The following is a 17,919-nucleotide window of genomic DNA, read 5'->3' as shown; positions in this document are numbered from 1 at the left end:
TCCACCACAATAACAGAAAACCATATGAACAGGATGACATTTGCTGAGGCCCTACTATGTACCAATCCTTACGCTTTCACATAGACAGTGTTTAACAGAATTAGTAGTTTGTCAGTTTTCTAGCAACATACAACACGTATAAAAAAGCTTGGATCAATATCCCAAGGTTAAAGGTCACATTGCATAACAAATAAACATGATATACAGGACATAAGATATGCACTGAATTGAAATTGTAAGTAAAATATTATAAAATATATAATTATAATTTATCTAGAAATGACATATGTCAACTTTCTTATTACCACTTAATGTAAAAAGAGTTTTAGAAACTGTCTATCTAAGAAAGTAGATTTAAAAAATACAAACAGAAGTACTTGATGGGTGAGGCAGGAAGAGGCAAAGGTCAATTATGATTCAGGGTGAAGATAATAACACATTTAAATAAATTTTTGCTATTTACTTACTAATAATGAGTGTCTAGTATTAACCACTGCTGCCACATTTGACAAAATATGCTTAGAAATACAGCATCCATTTATATGATTCTTTAAGAAGCATTGTATATATTCCTGTTTAGAGATCTCAATGTAATTCATTCATTAAAGGACCCTTTCTGGAAGTTGATTTTTTCTAATTCTTATTGTAATTGCATTGTTCTAATCTTGTATTATAAAGGCAGCTGCTTGCCTATCATTTGTACTTTCCTCGTTAATCCTGACTCAGTGAATTAACCTTTAATTACAGCCGTTAAAATTGAAATGAGCCTCTTGTCTGGCTGGGGCTGCCCCCTTTCAGAGCGTGATTCTGATGAAAATTTTTAGGGTCAATGAATATGTCCCATGTCATGTCTGATAGCTGCTAAAGATGTGAGGAGGTAAATGTTACCTTAGAAAGATGTGCTTTAAATTTTTAGGAGATCTATTCTATTGACATAAAAATAAAATTGTATTTTTAGCTTCTCAGTTTATCGTGCTGTATTTTCAACTAAATTAAGAAAGCATTTGGAAATATAAATAATGAGTTATTAAAATATGTTAAGTCAAATAACTTAAAGAAATGACTTGTTCTCCATTTTACTGCTTTATATACCACATCGTAATGTAATAAAAGGAGCGTGCATGGAGCACAACAACTATTTTCTAGATAGTGCTTAATGGGAATAGTTCTTTAATGATATAATAAACGTACATACTAATAATGCAGTCCCTTAAACTGACGTAAGTAGGAAGGACTCTATTAATATTAAAGATGGAAAACAAGGAGAGATTAACATCACTCATTCAACACACTTTGGATGACCACCTATTACATATCAAGACTGGGGACAGAGAGGCAAGAAACAAGTCCTGTCCTATCTTCCAGGATTCAGAGTCTGTCTTATTAAGTGTGTATTTCTGATATAAAAGATAGGCATCTGTTTCCATGCTGACACTGGTAACTTTACTAAAGAGCATTTAACGTTTCTCCACTTAATTTCCTATGGACTTCTAGAAATTTAGTGTTGGAGATAGTGGTGTGCCACCGAATTGGTTCTGACTCATAGTGACCCTGTATAGTGTTTCCGAGGCTGTAAATCCTTATGGGAACAGAAACCTCATCTTTCTCCTGGGGAGTGACTGGTAGATTCGAACTACTGACCTTGCGGTTACCAGCCGAGCTCAGAATTCATTATGTTACCAGGGCTCCTTTAGTGTTGGAAGGAACCTTCAAAGTAATCTATTCAAGTCTCCTTAGTTCACAAAGAAATCTAGTGCAGAATGGTGAAATGCTTTTAAAAAACGTGAAATACCTGGTAAACACTGTGTGAAATCTCACTATGCTTTCTGATGTACCTCATCGTCAATTAGGTACAAAGTAGTACTCACAGTTCTGAGAAAAAAAACCTTAAAAAGCTAAGGCCGTCAATCTGAACTGCACTCAAACGTTGATGTATTAGTTTAGATTTAGAAGATACTTTGTCAAGTTATATAGTCTATGAAGCATAAACGCCGTATCTTCAGAGAAAATATGAAATAAATGAAGTTCTGAAACTACATTAAAAGCCATTTTATTAGTAAAATTTCAAATGTACACAAAAGAAGAGAGTCCTATAATAAACACCTTGGTATGTAATAACCAAGCTTCAAAAATGTTCAACATTTGGCCAGTCTTATTTAACTTCTATCTCTTACACCACTTCTGAGGAGTCCTGGTGTAGCACTGTGGGATAGTGCACTTGACAGCAGCCAGGATGGTTTCAACCACAAGGCTGGTGGTTCAAACTCACTAGCGGCTCCTTGGAAACCCTATATAGGGTCGCTGTGAATCGGAACCAACTTAAAGGCACTTAACAACAACAGTAACACACCACTTCTGAATTATTTAAAATAAAATTCCAGATAATACAATTTCATCAATAAATGCTGCACTTTGTATATCAAATAGACAAGGATGTTTTATGAAACTATATAATACTGTGATTGCATCTAAAAATTCATAATAATTCCTTAATTTTAGCTGTAAAATAAGCACTGGACCATAAGGTCGATTTGAACCTCAAGGTCAGCAGTTCAAACTCACCAGCTGCTCCTTGGAAACCCTATGCAGGGTCTCTATGAGCTGAAACTGATGCAATGGAACTTAACAGCAAAACAACTTCAGCTAAAATAAGGTCAGTGTTCACATGTCCTTGACTATTTCATAAATGCCTTTTCAAAGTTGATTGGCTTGAATCAAGAGTCAAACATACAAATTGCATTTGGTTGGTACATTTCTTATATTTCCTTTAAAGCAGAGCTTGTTGAATTTTTCAGTTTCTTTCTTTGGGGAGTATATGTTTACTTGAGCAGAGGTATAAAGTAGACTTATCAGTATTTAACATTTGGGGGAAAGATTTAGTTATTCAATAATGTGAAGAACTGGAAAATTTAAAGAATTAACCCTTATTGATAGGCTTATGAAAGCTGAATGTAATTCCATGATTTGAATAATAGGGTGTCTGAGATAGTCCCAGATAAGTGGCTTTTGCTTTTCTTTGATCTTAGGGTCATACACTGTACTCAACTATTTTTTATTCCTCTCTCTGATAATAAATTAATTTCTTAATGTTAATTGGCCATGTGCCTACAGCTAAATTCATTTTCTATTCCTTTGCAACACAGCACTTTTTTCCTAATTATCACAATAAAATTTTACATGTTTCCAAATTTCTCATGCTAAGAGAGTTAATAGTACTAAAATGATACTTCTCAATGTGTCATACCATATCCTGTCTTGTGTTCTGAAAACTTTTTGGCAGGCTTTTGGAAGAGGAAAAGAGATAAAAATAAAGGTTAACTAGCTGCAATATGATGAAACAACATTCAATTTAGGATTATCCAATCCATGATAAACTAAGAGAATTTAAAGTAAAAAACAAACAAACAAAATCACTGCAAATAACACAATTCAACAGAAGCACAAGGAAAATTTAAATTAAGAAAACTGAAATAGAGTAGCTGATAAGAATATAAAGTTCAGTCAACTTTGCCTACGTTGTTGTTAAGTACTGTGGAGTTGGTTCTAACCCACAGCAACCTTGTATAGGGTTTCCAAAGAGCAGCTAGTGAGCTTGAACTGCTGACCAAATGGTTCAAAACAACCTCGTAGTCCAGCATATTAACCCACCACCAGGACTCCCAACTTTGCCTATGGGAAATAAAATTTCAAAAAGAGGTAAAATCTTTTTCTAAACGAATTATATTTCAAAAATCTTTTTTTCCTATTAAAGTGCATTGACCTATAATTCAAAGTGAAAAATCATAGTCTTAGGAAAGGGGTAGATATTCAGTGAACTCTCTCAGTTGACCATAAGCAAAAGGAACTATTTACCAAAAAGCAGACGAGTGACAAAGGCCTAAGGCTTCCTTCACCAACACAACTCTCTGTTGAGTTGTTGCTACTAAGTGTCGCGGAGTCAGTTCCGACTCATAGCGACCCTGTAGAGGGTTCAATCTGAGTTTGCGGTCGAGTGCTTATCTGACAGTTTCACACAAGGACTTCAACACACCTTTTTAATCATTTAATTTCTATATATAGTCCTAGTGTGGCACTGCAGTGGGCCTCAAGGTTGGTTGGAACCACAAGGTCAGAGGTTCAAACCCATCTGCTACTCCTCAGAGACCCTTTATAGGGTTGCTGTGAGACTGAATTGACTTGAAGGCACTTAACACCAACAACAAAATACATAGTTAAGTGTCCTGGTAGTGTAGCGGTCAGCAGTTCGAGTCCACTAGGCACTCTGTGGGAGAACAAGGAGGCTTTCTGCTCCCCAAAAGACTGACAGCCTCAGAAACCCTGTGCTGGGTCATTTATGAGTCGGAAGAGACTTGATGGCACACAACCACAGCACACAGTTACTCTGCTTTCACGGGTAACGTGGCTTTTCAATGGGCCAGCTTAGTCACTAGTTCATTAGTAACTATAATTAGCATCGGATATAGATTTTTTGTGGTAGAGAATTTTATTATGTTAACAACAAAACATTGTGAGTCCTACAAACCAGATGTTTTGCAATAAAAATCCTACCACTAAAAACTGTGCCATTCTCTTTGTTAAGCAGTTGGTCCTTTTAATAATCTAGGGATGGGAGAAGTGGCAATGGCCTGTTAAACGAGGAACAGTGCAGAAGTAAAAAGATGAAGCAGCAGTATGGCTTAGCTTAAAGTTTAATTAAAAAAATTAAAGCAACTCATACTCAGAAAAGAACTGAGTAAAAGATGGGACGTGGCTAGGCAATGGAAGCACAAAATACTGTCAAACTTTAATTAAAAAATGTTTTCAATTTAAGCAGACCCAGGCCAGTGATTTTTCATTATTTTTATCACAGTTCCTTGACTACTGACATTTTCATCAGAACAAATAAAGGATTTTTCCCAAATTTAAAATGACAAAATTATTTTTAATTTTGACTTATAATTTCTTCCTCCTTTAGAACCAGAGGAATATGATATATTACCTGGACATGCGTCTTCATCTGGGGATTCAGTATCTTTTAAGTTATTATGTAAAGTGTAAAAAACATAGTATTATGATAGTTGTATCATCTATATAAAGAAGCTTTATCTCAGAAATATTTTTATATTTAGTGAATGAAACCTTTTATTTATTAAATGCCTGACACATAACTTACTAAATGTATGTGTATTCCAAAGAGCTCTTAAACTAATCTGCACTTAAAGAAGACAAACTTGAAGAAAGTTGGCACTCTGTCAGTAAAGAAAAGTTGGGAAAGAAAACCCAAATGTCCTAGTATTAAAAAAAAACAAAGAAGTGGCTTCTGGGGCAAGATGGCAGAGTTGGTAGATGCACCGAGCAGACCTTCTGCAACAAAGCTATGGAGACCAAAGCATATGGAGACCAGGTGGATAGATACAGATGGAGATTCTGGAACTCTGCAAATCAAAAGACAGGGCAGAGAGGTGGACTGAGGAGTGCTGACTGGAAGAGGAGCCAACAGGACAATGTGAGAGAACAAAAAAAACAGGTAGGCTGTCAACTGGCTTGGCGCAGGGTGGCCATCTTGAATTTTTGACCAGTCCCTGGAGAAGGACATTATGTTTTGTAAACTGGAGGGTCAGTAAAAAAGAGTAAGACTTCCAATGAGATGGAATGGTACTCTGACAGCAGCAATGGACTCAAAAACAAGTGTGACAACGGCAAAAGAGCAGCCCATTTCATTCTGCTATACACAGGATGACTATAACAACAACAAATTGTGTTCATCAGGAATCTGTACATAGGCCTGGAGGAAGGTGTTCAAACAGAGCAAGGGGATACTGTTGTTGTTGTTAAGTGCCGTCAAGTCAACTCTGACCCATAGCAACCCTGTATAGGGTTTCCGAGGAGCAGCTGGTGAGCTTGAACTGCTGACTTTGTGTTTCAAACCGACCCCGCAGTCCAGCTCATTAACCCTCAGCACCACATCGGGATTCCTAAATAGATGGAAGTCATGAAAGGCATGTGACAGGGTTGTATCCTTTCACCATACTTATTTATTTGCTTTGCTGAGCAAATAACCTGAGAAGCTGGGCTATATGGATTGAAGTACAGCACATTAAGAACCTACGATATGCAGATGACTCAACCTTTCTTGTTGAAAGCACTTGCTGATAAAGCATCAAAGAATATAGCCTTCAGTATGGATTAAAACAGAAACACAAATCCTCCCAGCTGGACCAATAAACAACATCAAGATAAATGGAGGGAATATTGATGTTGTCAAGGGTTTCATTGTATTTGGATTCACAATCAATACTCATGAAAGCAGTAGTCAAGAAATCAAATGACATATTACACTGGAAAATCTGCTGCACAAGACCTCTTTAGAGTGCTAAAGAGCAAGGATGTCACTTTGAGGAGAAAGATATGCCTGAGAACACTCAAAATGAGTAAGAAAGACCTCAGAAGAATCAATGTATTTGAAATATGGTTTTCGTGAAGACTACACTGCCAGAACAACAAACGAATCAGTCTTGGAAGAAGTACAGTCAGAATACTGTAAGGCAGGACCGATCCCTAGAAAAGCACACCATGCTTGGTAGAGGGCCAACATAAAAGAGGAAGACCCTTAATGTGATGGACCGACACAGTGCCTGCAGATACAAGCTCAAACGTAACAACTGTTTCATTCGTTGTGTTTCATTCTGTTGTGTTTCGGGATACGATGAATCAGAACTGACTCGATGGCATTTAATAATGAAAACAATCCTATCATGAAAAAAAAAAATATATATCAATTATAAAACATTTTGAACATTACAGAAAAGTACAAAAAAACAAAGCTGTAAGTCATCTAAATATCACAACAGCTAAATAGGTACAGTAGGGTCAACAGTGGCTCAGTGGTGGACTTCTTGCCCTTAAATCCGGACAGGAGTCCTGGATTTAATTACCGGCCAATGTATTTCATGTGCAGTCACCATGGCAATCTCCCTTGTTGTTACTATGATATTGACCAGGTTTCAGCAGTTTTCAGATGAAGATGGACTAGGAAGAACGATATGATGATTGCTTCTGAGAATCAGCCAATGAAGAAAACCCAATAAAAACCCATGAAAAGTCCAATTCACAACCCATCATGGGATGATGGTACAGGTCGAGGTAGCATTTCCTTCCATTGTATGTGATGAGGAGGTCATTAGAGTGGGGCTGAATAAAGGGCAAGTAACAACAGCAAAGTAACTACTTCTAACCATCGGGCGGGAGTAAGACACTGTCAGCAGGGGTGGATAGACAGACATATAAGAGAAACAGGTAAATTCTTCTGTAAGACTGAGATTAGAATTTAATTGAAGGCAAAGAAATTCAATTTTTTAAAAGCACCCAAATTTTAGATTAATGTTCTTTGAGTGTATGAAACCCATTAAGGTTTGAATTTCATTTAATTTTGCATATCATTGGCTACTTTCTTACTATGAAAAAATGAAATGATTACTATGCATATCCCCATACCTTTCCCTCATTCTGGTTCCTTATTTTAATTTTATCATTTACACTCAACTCTGTGACCATAGTTTTATAGGTATTGACTCTTATTACTTTGATTCATGTTTTAATTGATTTCAACAATGAGCACTGTCCTTACCTTTCCCTTCACCTTTTAATGAAAGACTCATAGTTATTTTCATGTTTGAGATTATCTGTAGCTTTTATAGTACAAAGATAAAAATTTCTTAATATTGTAATAATAATGTAATAGTAAAATGTTTATTTAGTGCTTGTTAAGTACTGTTATAAGGATATAAATGTATGTTAAGTCATTTAATCCTAACAACAACCCTATGAGGTAGCATTATCATCTCTATTTTGTTGTTGTTAAGGCCACTTGAGTTGGTTCCAATTCATAGAGACTCTGTACGCTGTTTCTGTGGAGCAGCTGGTGGGTTTGAACGGTACGGTTGCTAAATCCAACAGCACAACACCAGGACTCTACTTTATAAATGAACAAAACTGAGGCACCTAGAGGTAAAATTACTTGCCCAACGTCACTCATTTTGTATAGAAGCAGAGTCATGATTTAATGTGGGCTGACTGGCACAAGAGCCTATGCTTTTAACCACATTAGGCTGCTTTGAATGTTTGAGGTTAGCACATGACTGAAGGGAGTGGCAGGGAAGGAATGCTACTAGCCAGCATTCAGGGGATGGAGTTCAGAGGTGTCAGATGTCCTGAGATGAACAGAGAAGACACAGACAATAAAGATTTGTACCATGTCCCTCACAAGTTTCAAATGGTTTGTTGCCCATTTATGAGATAAAAACAAGTTAAAAATTCTAAAACATAACTCTATTTTATATATACACACAAAGCACTTTTTTATTGCCAAGTTTTAATATACTCAGTTTTCCAGGAATGTAACTACTTTGGTCTACAAAGGATGTTCAATGTTTTGGAAAATTATGCCACTAAAAGCAATATCATGGCTGTTGTTGTTAAGTGCCATCAGAGTCAGTTCTGACTCACAGAACTGTGAGTTTCCAAGGAGTGGCTGGTGAGTTTGAACTACCGATCTTGTGGTGTAAACTGACCTTGCAGTACAGTGCTTTATCCCACAATGCCACACAACTCACGGTATTTGAGTCGCTCATGAAACACACACATCTGTATTTATACATGAATTAAATACATCTGCATTTATAGCTGCCAGATTTATTTGTAGTTCTTCTAGATATGAATGAGATTATCATTTAACTGCTTCATAATGTCTTTCATTATAGTCTTGGTCAAGTAATTACATACCCATGTAAATATTATTTTATTATACATTACTTTCTTTTTTCCTTTCTATTCAACTAGAGCATCATGTTGGTTTTTAAATTATGAATTTACTCTATTATCTATGCATTTCATTTCAGAATCCAGAAAGGTTCCGACATTTGTTGAGATTCCATAATATCATTGTTGTTAGCTGCTGTGGCGTCGGCCCAGTCCCATGCCATCCCCATGATGATTTGTGGACTAAACAGTTCTGATCCACAGGATCTTCAGGCTAGACCTTTCTTTCTAGGCCATCTCAGTCTACAAGCTCTGGGGAAACCTGCTCAGAATCATAGCAATGTGCAAGTTTCCACTGACAGATGAGAGGTGGACTGACTAGGAATCAAGCCCAGGTCTCCTGCATGTTGTTGTCGGTCAGTGCCAACTCATAGTGACCCTGTCTAGGATTTCCGAGGAGCAGCTGGTAGTTTGAACTGCCAACCTGGAGGTTCAAACTGACCTTGAGGTCAAGTACTTACTCTACAGCGCCACTGAACCAACAAGATAACCGAAACCAAACACGCTGTCATCAAGTTGATTCTGACCCTGTGTAGGTTTCCAAGACAGTAAATCTTTACAGGAGCAGACAGTCTCATCTTTAAGCCTTGAAATGGCTGGTAGGTTTTAAATGGCCTTATTGTTAGCAGCTCAGTTTGAAATTTTATGTTTCCTATGGTCTTTAGTCAACTTACACCCACATTTTTATGGATAATGAGAAAACTTTTTTTGAGGACTAGAGATGGGATTGTTATTGTTGCTAGGTGTCATTGTGTTGGTACTGACTCATAGTGACCCCATGCACAACAGAACAAAACATTGCCTGGTTCTGGGCCAACCTCACAATCGCTGTTACACTTGAGTCCATCGATGCTGCCACGTGGCCAATCCATCTCACTCGGGGTCGTCCTCTTTTTCTCTGACCCCCCACCTTAACAAACATGATATCCTCTCCAATGACTGGTCCCTTCTGAAATATGTCCGAAGTATGAGAGCTGAAGTTTGACTATCCTGGCCTCCAAGGAGCACTCTGGCTGTACTTCTTCCAACATGGATCTGTTGGTTTTGTGGATAGCCCATGGCACTTTCAATATTCTCCTCCAACACCATAACTCCAACTTTCACATGTATATGAGGTTACTGAAAACACCATGGCTTGCATCAGACACACCTTAGTCCTCAAACAGACATCTTTGCTCTTCAACACTTTAAGAGGTCTTGTGCAGCAGAGCCATATAATACTGCAACAGACTATTCAATTTATTGTCTATAAATTCCACAGTTTAATATTCTACCTTTTTTTCTTGTTTAAAATTCTACTCCTTTTTTGTTACTGCTGGTTGTATTTTTGATTGGCATTCTTTTTAATACTCTTTTGTTGTTGTTGTTGTTTTTAATTATTTTGTTAGCCTTTGGGGAATGAATGTGCTGTCTGTGCCCATTCTTTGGATGGAATATTTTTCTTTTCTTTTGAGAAACTGTCTCAATAAAAGCTTTTCTTAGTAAAAGGGTGAGTTTTTCAATTCCTTTGTGATGAATGGAAATTTACTACCACCTTTGTGAATCTCAACGGCATTCTTCTTATAACTAATAAAGTATGAATGCCTACTCAGGGTACATTTCACCTATCATATCACTTCTGAAAATATGAGTATTTATTGAGTGATGACAACATACCAGTCACTGTTACAAGAGCTTTGCATGTATTAACTCATTTATCTATTAACTAATACTCAGAAGGAGCTATTATTCCCATAAGAAAATGAGGGGCAGAAATGTTATTGATTTATTTATCATAGCTAGTGACAGGACAGGGATTTGTACTCCAGGAATCTGATACTGGGCCCCAAGTTGTGATTTATCCACCACCTCACTGATTGTTACTCTCTTTTAGAAACTAGCTGCTTTACTGTAGACATTTTGAGTACTACATTGTCTTCAGAGTCCACCATAAATGCTGAATGAATATATATTACCTGATAAATGAAAGACTTAACCGTTTAATTTCACTGTTCCCTCTGTACCTTTTAATGAGTCTTTTCCTTTCAGGAATAAGGAGGGTAAACTAAAATCCCCAAACTGACCTTTGTCATTTCTGAATGGGAATCTAATTCCACACTTAAAAAAGAACATTTTATATTAATAGTTTTCAACTGCATGTTGTAGGCAAGTGGATCAAAGTAAACAGAAATGCATGTGACTCTTCTTATTATGATTCTAAGCAGGACCCTACTGATACATTAGCTTGAAAAGGGGAATTAAAATAAAATAAATGTACAAGAACAAGGTATTTCTTTTGGCAGAAGCCACACAATGCCTCTTCTCAGCAGTTCAGATCACTGTGTACTCTGAAGTGCCTCCCAGCCTTGGGAACCATTGGAGGCCCAGATCTACTGAACCTATCTGTGCTCCCATCAAAACCTACTGTTAAATCTCTTAGTTTGTCAGATCTCTGACAACAAATTAGTAGGAGGTCAAGCATATCCAAAGATTATACATCCGAGACAGCACGCTTGATTTTGAGTGAAAGGTTAGTGGATATCATTTGTTAAAACAGAAAAAGTTATTGCAATTTCAGAAGCCGACAGTTTTAGCATTATTTTGTGATAGGGAAGCGTTTTGTCTCTCATGTCACACCCTATAAATAATGTAAAATGATTTTTTAAGGGACTCAGCTCTGAGGGAAAAAGCCCTGGAGATCAGCTCCCATAAAGATTGTTGTTGTTGTTGTTGTTGTTGTTGTTATGTGTCGTGGAGTCAGTTCCAACTCATAGCGACCCTGTACAGGATTTCTGAGGCTGTAAATATTTACAGGAGCAGAAAGCTTCATCTTTCTCTTGTGGAACAGCTGGCAGTTTCAAACTGCTGACACTGACATTCGCAGCCCTATTCGCAACCACTATGCTACCAGAGCTCCCTTCCCATAAAGATTACAGCCTAGAAAATCCTGTGAGGCAATTCTACTCTGTCACTTGGGGTTACTATGAGCTGAAAATCAATTCAAGGACAGCAAGGCATGTAAATAAGGACTGCAAGGTATGTGAAGAAGAAAATGCAAAGAGATACACAATCTTGAACTTTCAAATGGAAATAATCATGTATTTTAACATCCTATGGGAATCCTGGTGTGGAACTGTAGGATCATCATGGATGGCAAACCACAAGGTCAGTAATTCAAACCCACCAGCTGATCCTTGGAAATCTTATACAGGGTTGTTGTCATAGGAACCGACTCGATGGCAACTTAACAACTCACAATGAAAAAAGTGTGGTAGAAATAGAATGATTATGGGAATAAATGTCTGTTAATGCAGACAATCCACCACTTCTCTGTCAGTTTGTCGTACTGTGGTGGCTTGTGTGTTGCTGTGATTCTGGAAGCTATGTGACCAGTGTTTTAAATACCAGCAGAGTCACCCATGCTGGAGAGATTTCTGATAAGCTTCCAGACGAAGACAGACTAGAAGAGGGAGAAGGGGCAACTTCCAAATATTTTGTCACTAAAAACTTTATGACTAGTCATTGAGGTGAAACAAAGCTTATACTCCGTTGAATGAAAAGCGGATAATCTTGTCTGTTAACTTTCTTTCAATTCACAATAAAAAGATAAAAAATAATTTTTAAAAAACCAACAACTTTATGAATAGCAGCGGAACACTGTTAGCACCATGGTGGTGGTGGTGAGCCGTGGAGTCAGTTCTGACTCATAGCTACCCTGTATAGAATTTCTGAGGCTGTAAATCTTTTTGAGAGCAGAAAGCCTCATCTTTCTCCTGCAAAACAGCTGGTAGTTGCAAACTTCTGACCTTGAAGTTAGCAACCCTAACTTCAACTCATAACCACTACACTCCCAAAGCTCCTTAGATACCATCATTTTAAGTTGTTAAGAGAAGTCATGTTGGTTTCGACCTATAGCGACCCTGTATAGGGTTTCCAAGGAGTGACTGGTGAGCTTGAACCGCTGACCTTGTGATTTGAATGACTTTGCAGTCCAGCACATTAACCCACAGAGCCACACAAGAACTCTAGATAGCACAGCAGACATAGTCAATTTGATTTCTGTGTTTTTCATGTGGTGAAGTCCATGTGTATTGTTGTCTTTTATGTTGTTTAAAATAGGTCATTAGTATTGTAAAAAAATCTATCACTGCACTAGGTAAATCTGCTGTATAAGACTTCTTTAAAATGTTCAAGAGCAAAGATGTTAGCGTGAGGACTAAGATGGGCCTGACCCAAGTCATGGTATTTTCAATAACCTCATATGAATGTGAAAGCTGAACAGTGAATAAGGAAGACTGTAGAATTGATTCATTTGAGTTATTGTGTTGGAGGAGAATATTAAAAGTACCAAGGACTGTCAAAAGAACAAAACAATCTGTGTTGGAAGAAGTATATCCAGAATGCTCCTTGGAAGCCAGGATGGCCAGACTTTGTCTTTCATACTTCAGACATATTGTCATGATGAACTAGTCATGTCTGGTAAAGTAGAGGGTCAGGGAAAAAGAAGACCCCCCAACTAGATGGATTGTCACAGTGGCAGCAGTAATGGGCTTAAACATAGTGCAGGACTGTGCTGTGTTCCGTTATTTTGTGCATAGGGTCACCATGAGTCAATGTTGACTCGATGGTACCCAACAACAATACAGACTACAACACGTTATGGCAGAATATGTATATAAGCTAACTCAACACGGCAAAAACTCCCTTGTATGATACACATAAATGACAACGCTGTTGAAAAAGGTATACACAATATTTTTAAAAGTTGAAAAAATAAAGGTTTGAGGACATAGCAAATTTTCCAGTTATTTACATAAATGAAAGGTCATATCCGGATAAGACTCATTACAAGATGAACTGTTCAAGACTAAGAATCCATTTTAATTATTCCCAATGCAATCAGAAAGAGACAAAGGCATCATTTGAAAAGTGAGGTAATATATTTTGAAACTTACATTGATGACTGGTGAAGAGGCTGACAAGTTTAAACCTTGAAGATCAGCTATCAAGCTTGGAGAAAGAGCAGGTGTGGGAAGCACAACTGGAGTGGAGACAAGGTTAACTGCAAGAAAAGGCCCAAATTAGCAAATGTGCATGAAAATTTAATTCAAATGACTAAAAGCAACATTTTTATATTATTAGTAAATCTAATTAAATTACTCTGATTAATAAATGTATGACAATTCCATTTAACATCTTGATTTAGTCAAGTTATTATCAAGTCATGGCAGTTATTAGTCTCAGCTTTCAAAACATAACGTCAAATCCTGTATCAAAATACGGATCTAAATATCTGGTGGAATGCTGTTGTTGTGGGTCCTCAAGTTGACGGCGACTCATAGTGACCCTGTATGACAGAATAAAGCTGTCCCCTAGGCTGTAATCTTTATAGGAGCAGAATCACAGGTCTTTCCTGCTGCAGAGTGGCTCTGGGTTGGAACCATTGATGCTTTGGTTACCAGCCATGCCCTTAACCACTGTATTACCAGGACTACTTTCTTGTATAATAGTTTTTGAACATTTTTATTACCTAATATTATATAACTAACATTAATCACCCAGTAATTTTACTAAAGAGTCCTGGTGTGGCACTGCTAATAAGAGCCGGACTGCTAATCACAATGTCAGCAGTTCAAACCCACCAACTGCTGCTTGAAAACCCTATACAGGGTCACGAGATGTCAGAACTGACTTGATGGCACATAACAGCAATTTTACTAAGAGTCTGGTATGGTGCTGTAGGACAAGCAATGGACTATTAACCACAAGGTTAGCAGTTAAAATGCACCAGCTGTTCCTCGGAAACCCTACACAGGGTTGTCATGAGTCAGAACTGACACGACAGCACTTAACAACAACAATTTTACTAAAAGACAAAGGTAAAGAATCAGAAACCCCTGGAGCAGGTCTCTATGAGTTGAAATTAATTTGATGGCAATGGTTATAATACACTAATAGCTTTCAAGAGTTGAGTCTGAAGTCTTAAAAGGATATATAAATCCTTAGCACTGTGGGCAAATACACTGGACTGCAAAGTCTATATGAACCACAAGGTTGGCAGTTGCTCACCAGCTGCTCCTTGGTTGCTATGGGTTGGAACTGACTCTGTGGCCCTGAACAACAACTAAATAATTCGAGGTCCAGACTACCTGTCATGGATTGAACTGTGTCTCCCTAAAATATGTGTCAACTCAGCTGAGCCATGATTCTCAATTATACATTGATGTAAGCATCCCCCAAGATGTGCTCTGATGTGATCAGTTAATCAACTATAAGGAGATCAGCGCAGCCACGATGTATGGGTAATTTTCGTGGGGTGTGGTTAAGTAGAGGACGGATCTCAGTACCACCAAAAAGAAGAGTCAGGAGTGAAACACGTATTTTGAATCAAGGGTCTCCGTGCTGTTAACCTCCTAGATCTAGGGGAAGACCGACTCCAAGACATATGGAGATCTCCAAGGGGTACTGGGTTGAAAGAAGATGTTAAAAGAAGACAAGTGCCTTCTGTCCTCAGAGCTGACAGAAAAAGGAAACCTTCCTAGAGCTGGTGCTCTGGATTTGGACTTCCAGCCTCCTAACCTGTGAGAGAAAAAATGTCTTTTTGTTAAAGAAATCAACTTGTGGTATTTCCATTATAGCGGCACTAGAGAATAAAGAAACTATCCAAATCATTTTGTATTTATACTTTTTCAGCAAAACTTATGTGCTAGCTATATGTATTTGGCTGATTTTCTTGAGGTACCTGTACATTTGAAAACTTAAAAAAACAAAAACCACAAGTACAATCATGTTAATCCCCTGCTTAAATCTGTTCACACTGTTGAATGAGAGAGGGCCGCAAACGGAGGTTGAGAGGTGTACAACTGGAAAGCTCAGATGGTTGGCTTTATCCTACACACCAGGAGGAACCATTAAAAATCTGCCAAGCAGAGGACAGACATGACGAAAATGGTATTACAGAAGGATTAACCAGATGAAAGCGTAAAGGGGTTGAGTGAAGGAAAGAGCGGCAGAGTTGGCACTGAGGAATAATTTACAGTAGCTACGGTACAAGGTGATAAGGGAGCAACAGTGAGAAGGCATAAGAAAAGGATTTTTACTAAAAACACTGAAAACGGAGACACAGACTTGTCAAGGTTATAAAATAAATGAATGGTAGAACTGCTGAAGAATTAGTAACTGGTTCAAACTTGGAACACAATATGTTGCCTTTCCAAACAACAAGCAACTCTTCTTATGGCTCTAAATGCACATTTGTTCATTTGTTTGCTACTCTCCCCCTATCCATAGTGCTACAAATGTAATTTCATTAAGATAGACGCTCTGGTATTAAAGAATGATTGCACATTTGATTATAGGTCTTGCAAGATGAAACTTGGCACAGCAAGCTTATCCTGAATTGGATCCTACGTCCAGGTGACTATGCTGAATTATTTAATTAATGTATTTTTTAAAATGACACTATAGAGTATTACCAAAAAAAAAAAAAAAAAAAAAAGTACATAAGTTAAAATGAGATTCCATTTCCAACTATCCATTTGGTAAAGGCATTGTTGTTATGTGCCATCAAGTCGATTCCTACCCATAGCGACCCTGTAAAGGATTTCTGAGGCTGTAAATCTTTACGGGAGCAGAAAGCCTCATCTTTCTCCCGCGGAACAGCTGGTAGTTTCAAACAGCTGACCTTGAGGTTCGCAGCCCGATTCGTAACCACTACACTACCAGAGCTACTTAAAAGCAATGTTTAAATATTACAAAATTCAGCATCCATAAGGAAGTATGGAATCTGGCACTCTCACACAAATACTGTGTAAGCTGGTTCGAGCTTTGTGGAAGACAACTGGAGACAAAGAATTCTTCAAAGTCTTTCTCCAAGTAATTTTACTCTGGGAATTTATCTGAAGGAAACAGTCATGGAGATAACACAGTAACTTATTTATGATAGGGCATGCTGCTTCACTGATTATGATAGCAAAAAAAACGTGAAACACTTAAATTTTCAACAATTGTAAACAAGTTAAAGAAAATGTATTTTCAACAAGATAAAGGGTAACAACTCAGTCATTAAAAATAAAGTTGCTGAAGAATAGTTACAGCATGGAAAATGTGTATAGTAAATAGAGAAAAAAGTGATAAAACTTTTTTAGTATGATCCAAATTTGGGGGATTTGCATATGAAAGGATATGATTTGATATGTTAACTTAGTGTTTAAATAACAAATTCGTCTACTTATGCTTTTAAAACTTTACTCAAAATACTTATGTCTATTTACTGGAACCTATTTATTAAGGTAATTAAAGCTTCATTCGTCTAACCAAAGTTTTACTTTACCACTTAAGAATAAGCAAAATCCTTTATATAATTTTAATAACTAGCTAATTAACTTGCTAAATGAAATACTTACAGCTACATCATCATAATGTCCACTAAATCTAAACCTTGCATTTTTGTTGTTGTTGTTGTTGTTGAGTGTCCTTGAGTTGATCTCAACCCATAGCGATCCTGTATAGGGTTTCCAAGGAGAAGCTGGTGAGCTTGAATTACCAACCTTGCAATTCAAACGACTTTGCAGTCTGGCGCATTAGCCCACAGCACCACCCTACTAAATTGGTACAAGAGAATGAAGCACTTCCCAGTTTTTAACTGTGGCGTATTCAATATTCTTTCACAACATCATAATTCAAAGGCATCCATTCTTCCTTGGATCAAGTCTTTTTAAATTTGTTTTCCAACTTTGGCATGCATAAGAAAGAGAGAGGCAAGTAAAAATACCATGGCAAGGGTCAGGTGGACCTTAGTCCTCAAAGTGATACCTTTGCTCTTTGTTACTGCCATCAAGTCCTAGCGACCCTATACACAACAGAATGAAACAGTGCCTGGTCCAGTGCCGTCCTCCTCACAGGTATTGTTAAATTTGAGCCATTGCTGCTTCCACTGTGCCAATCTAACTTCTTGGGGGAACTTCCTCTTTTTCACTGATCCTCCACTTTAACAAACATGATGTTTTCCTTCAGGGACCTGTCCCTCCTGATAATATGGCCGAAGTATGAGACAAAGTCTGGCCATCCTGGTTTGTAGGAAGCATCCTGCCTTTACTTCCAACACAGATTTGTTTTTTGTTCTGTCAGCCAATGGTGCTTTTA

General features: G+C 37.6%; 1 protein-coding gene across 1 annotated transcript in view; it reads right to left on the bottom strand.

The window, feature by feature from the left end:
* The window catches only part of LOC102820845 (AP-3 complex subunit beta-1-like), a 370,338-nt gene that overhangs the window by 81,120 nt on the left and 271,299 nt on the right, over positions 1-17,919 (bottom strand). The window contains exon 22 of the mRNA XM_006873299.1: positions 13,731-13,837. Coding sequence (XP_006873361.1) covers positions 13,731-13,837 — 107 coding nt within the window. The remainder of the gene's footprint in view (positions 1-13,730; positions 13,838-17,919) is intronic.

Source organism: Chrysochloris asiatica, unplaced genomic scaffold, assembly GCF_000296735.1.
Source record: "Chrysochloris asiatica unplaced genomic scaffold, ChrAsi1.0 scaffold00234, whole genome shotgun sequence".
NCBI lineage: Eukaryota > Metazoa > Chordata > Mammalia > Afrosoricida > Chrysochloridae > Chrysochloris > Chrysochloris asiatica.
The sequence above is the reverse complement of the archived record's forward strand: the minus strand, read 5'-3'. Positions and strand labels throughout refer to the sequence as shown.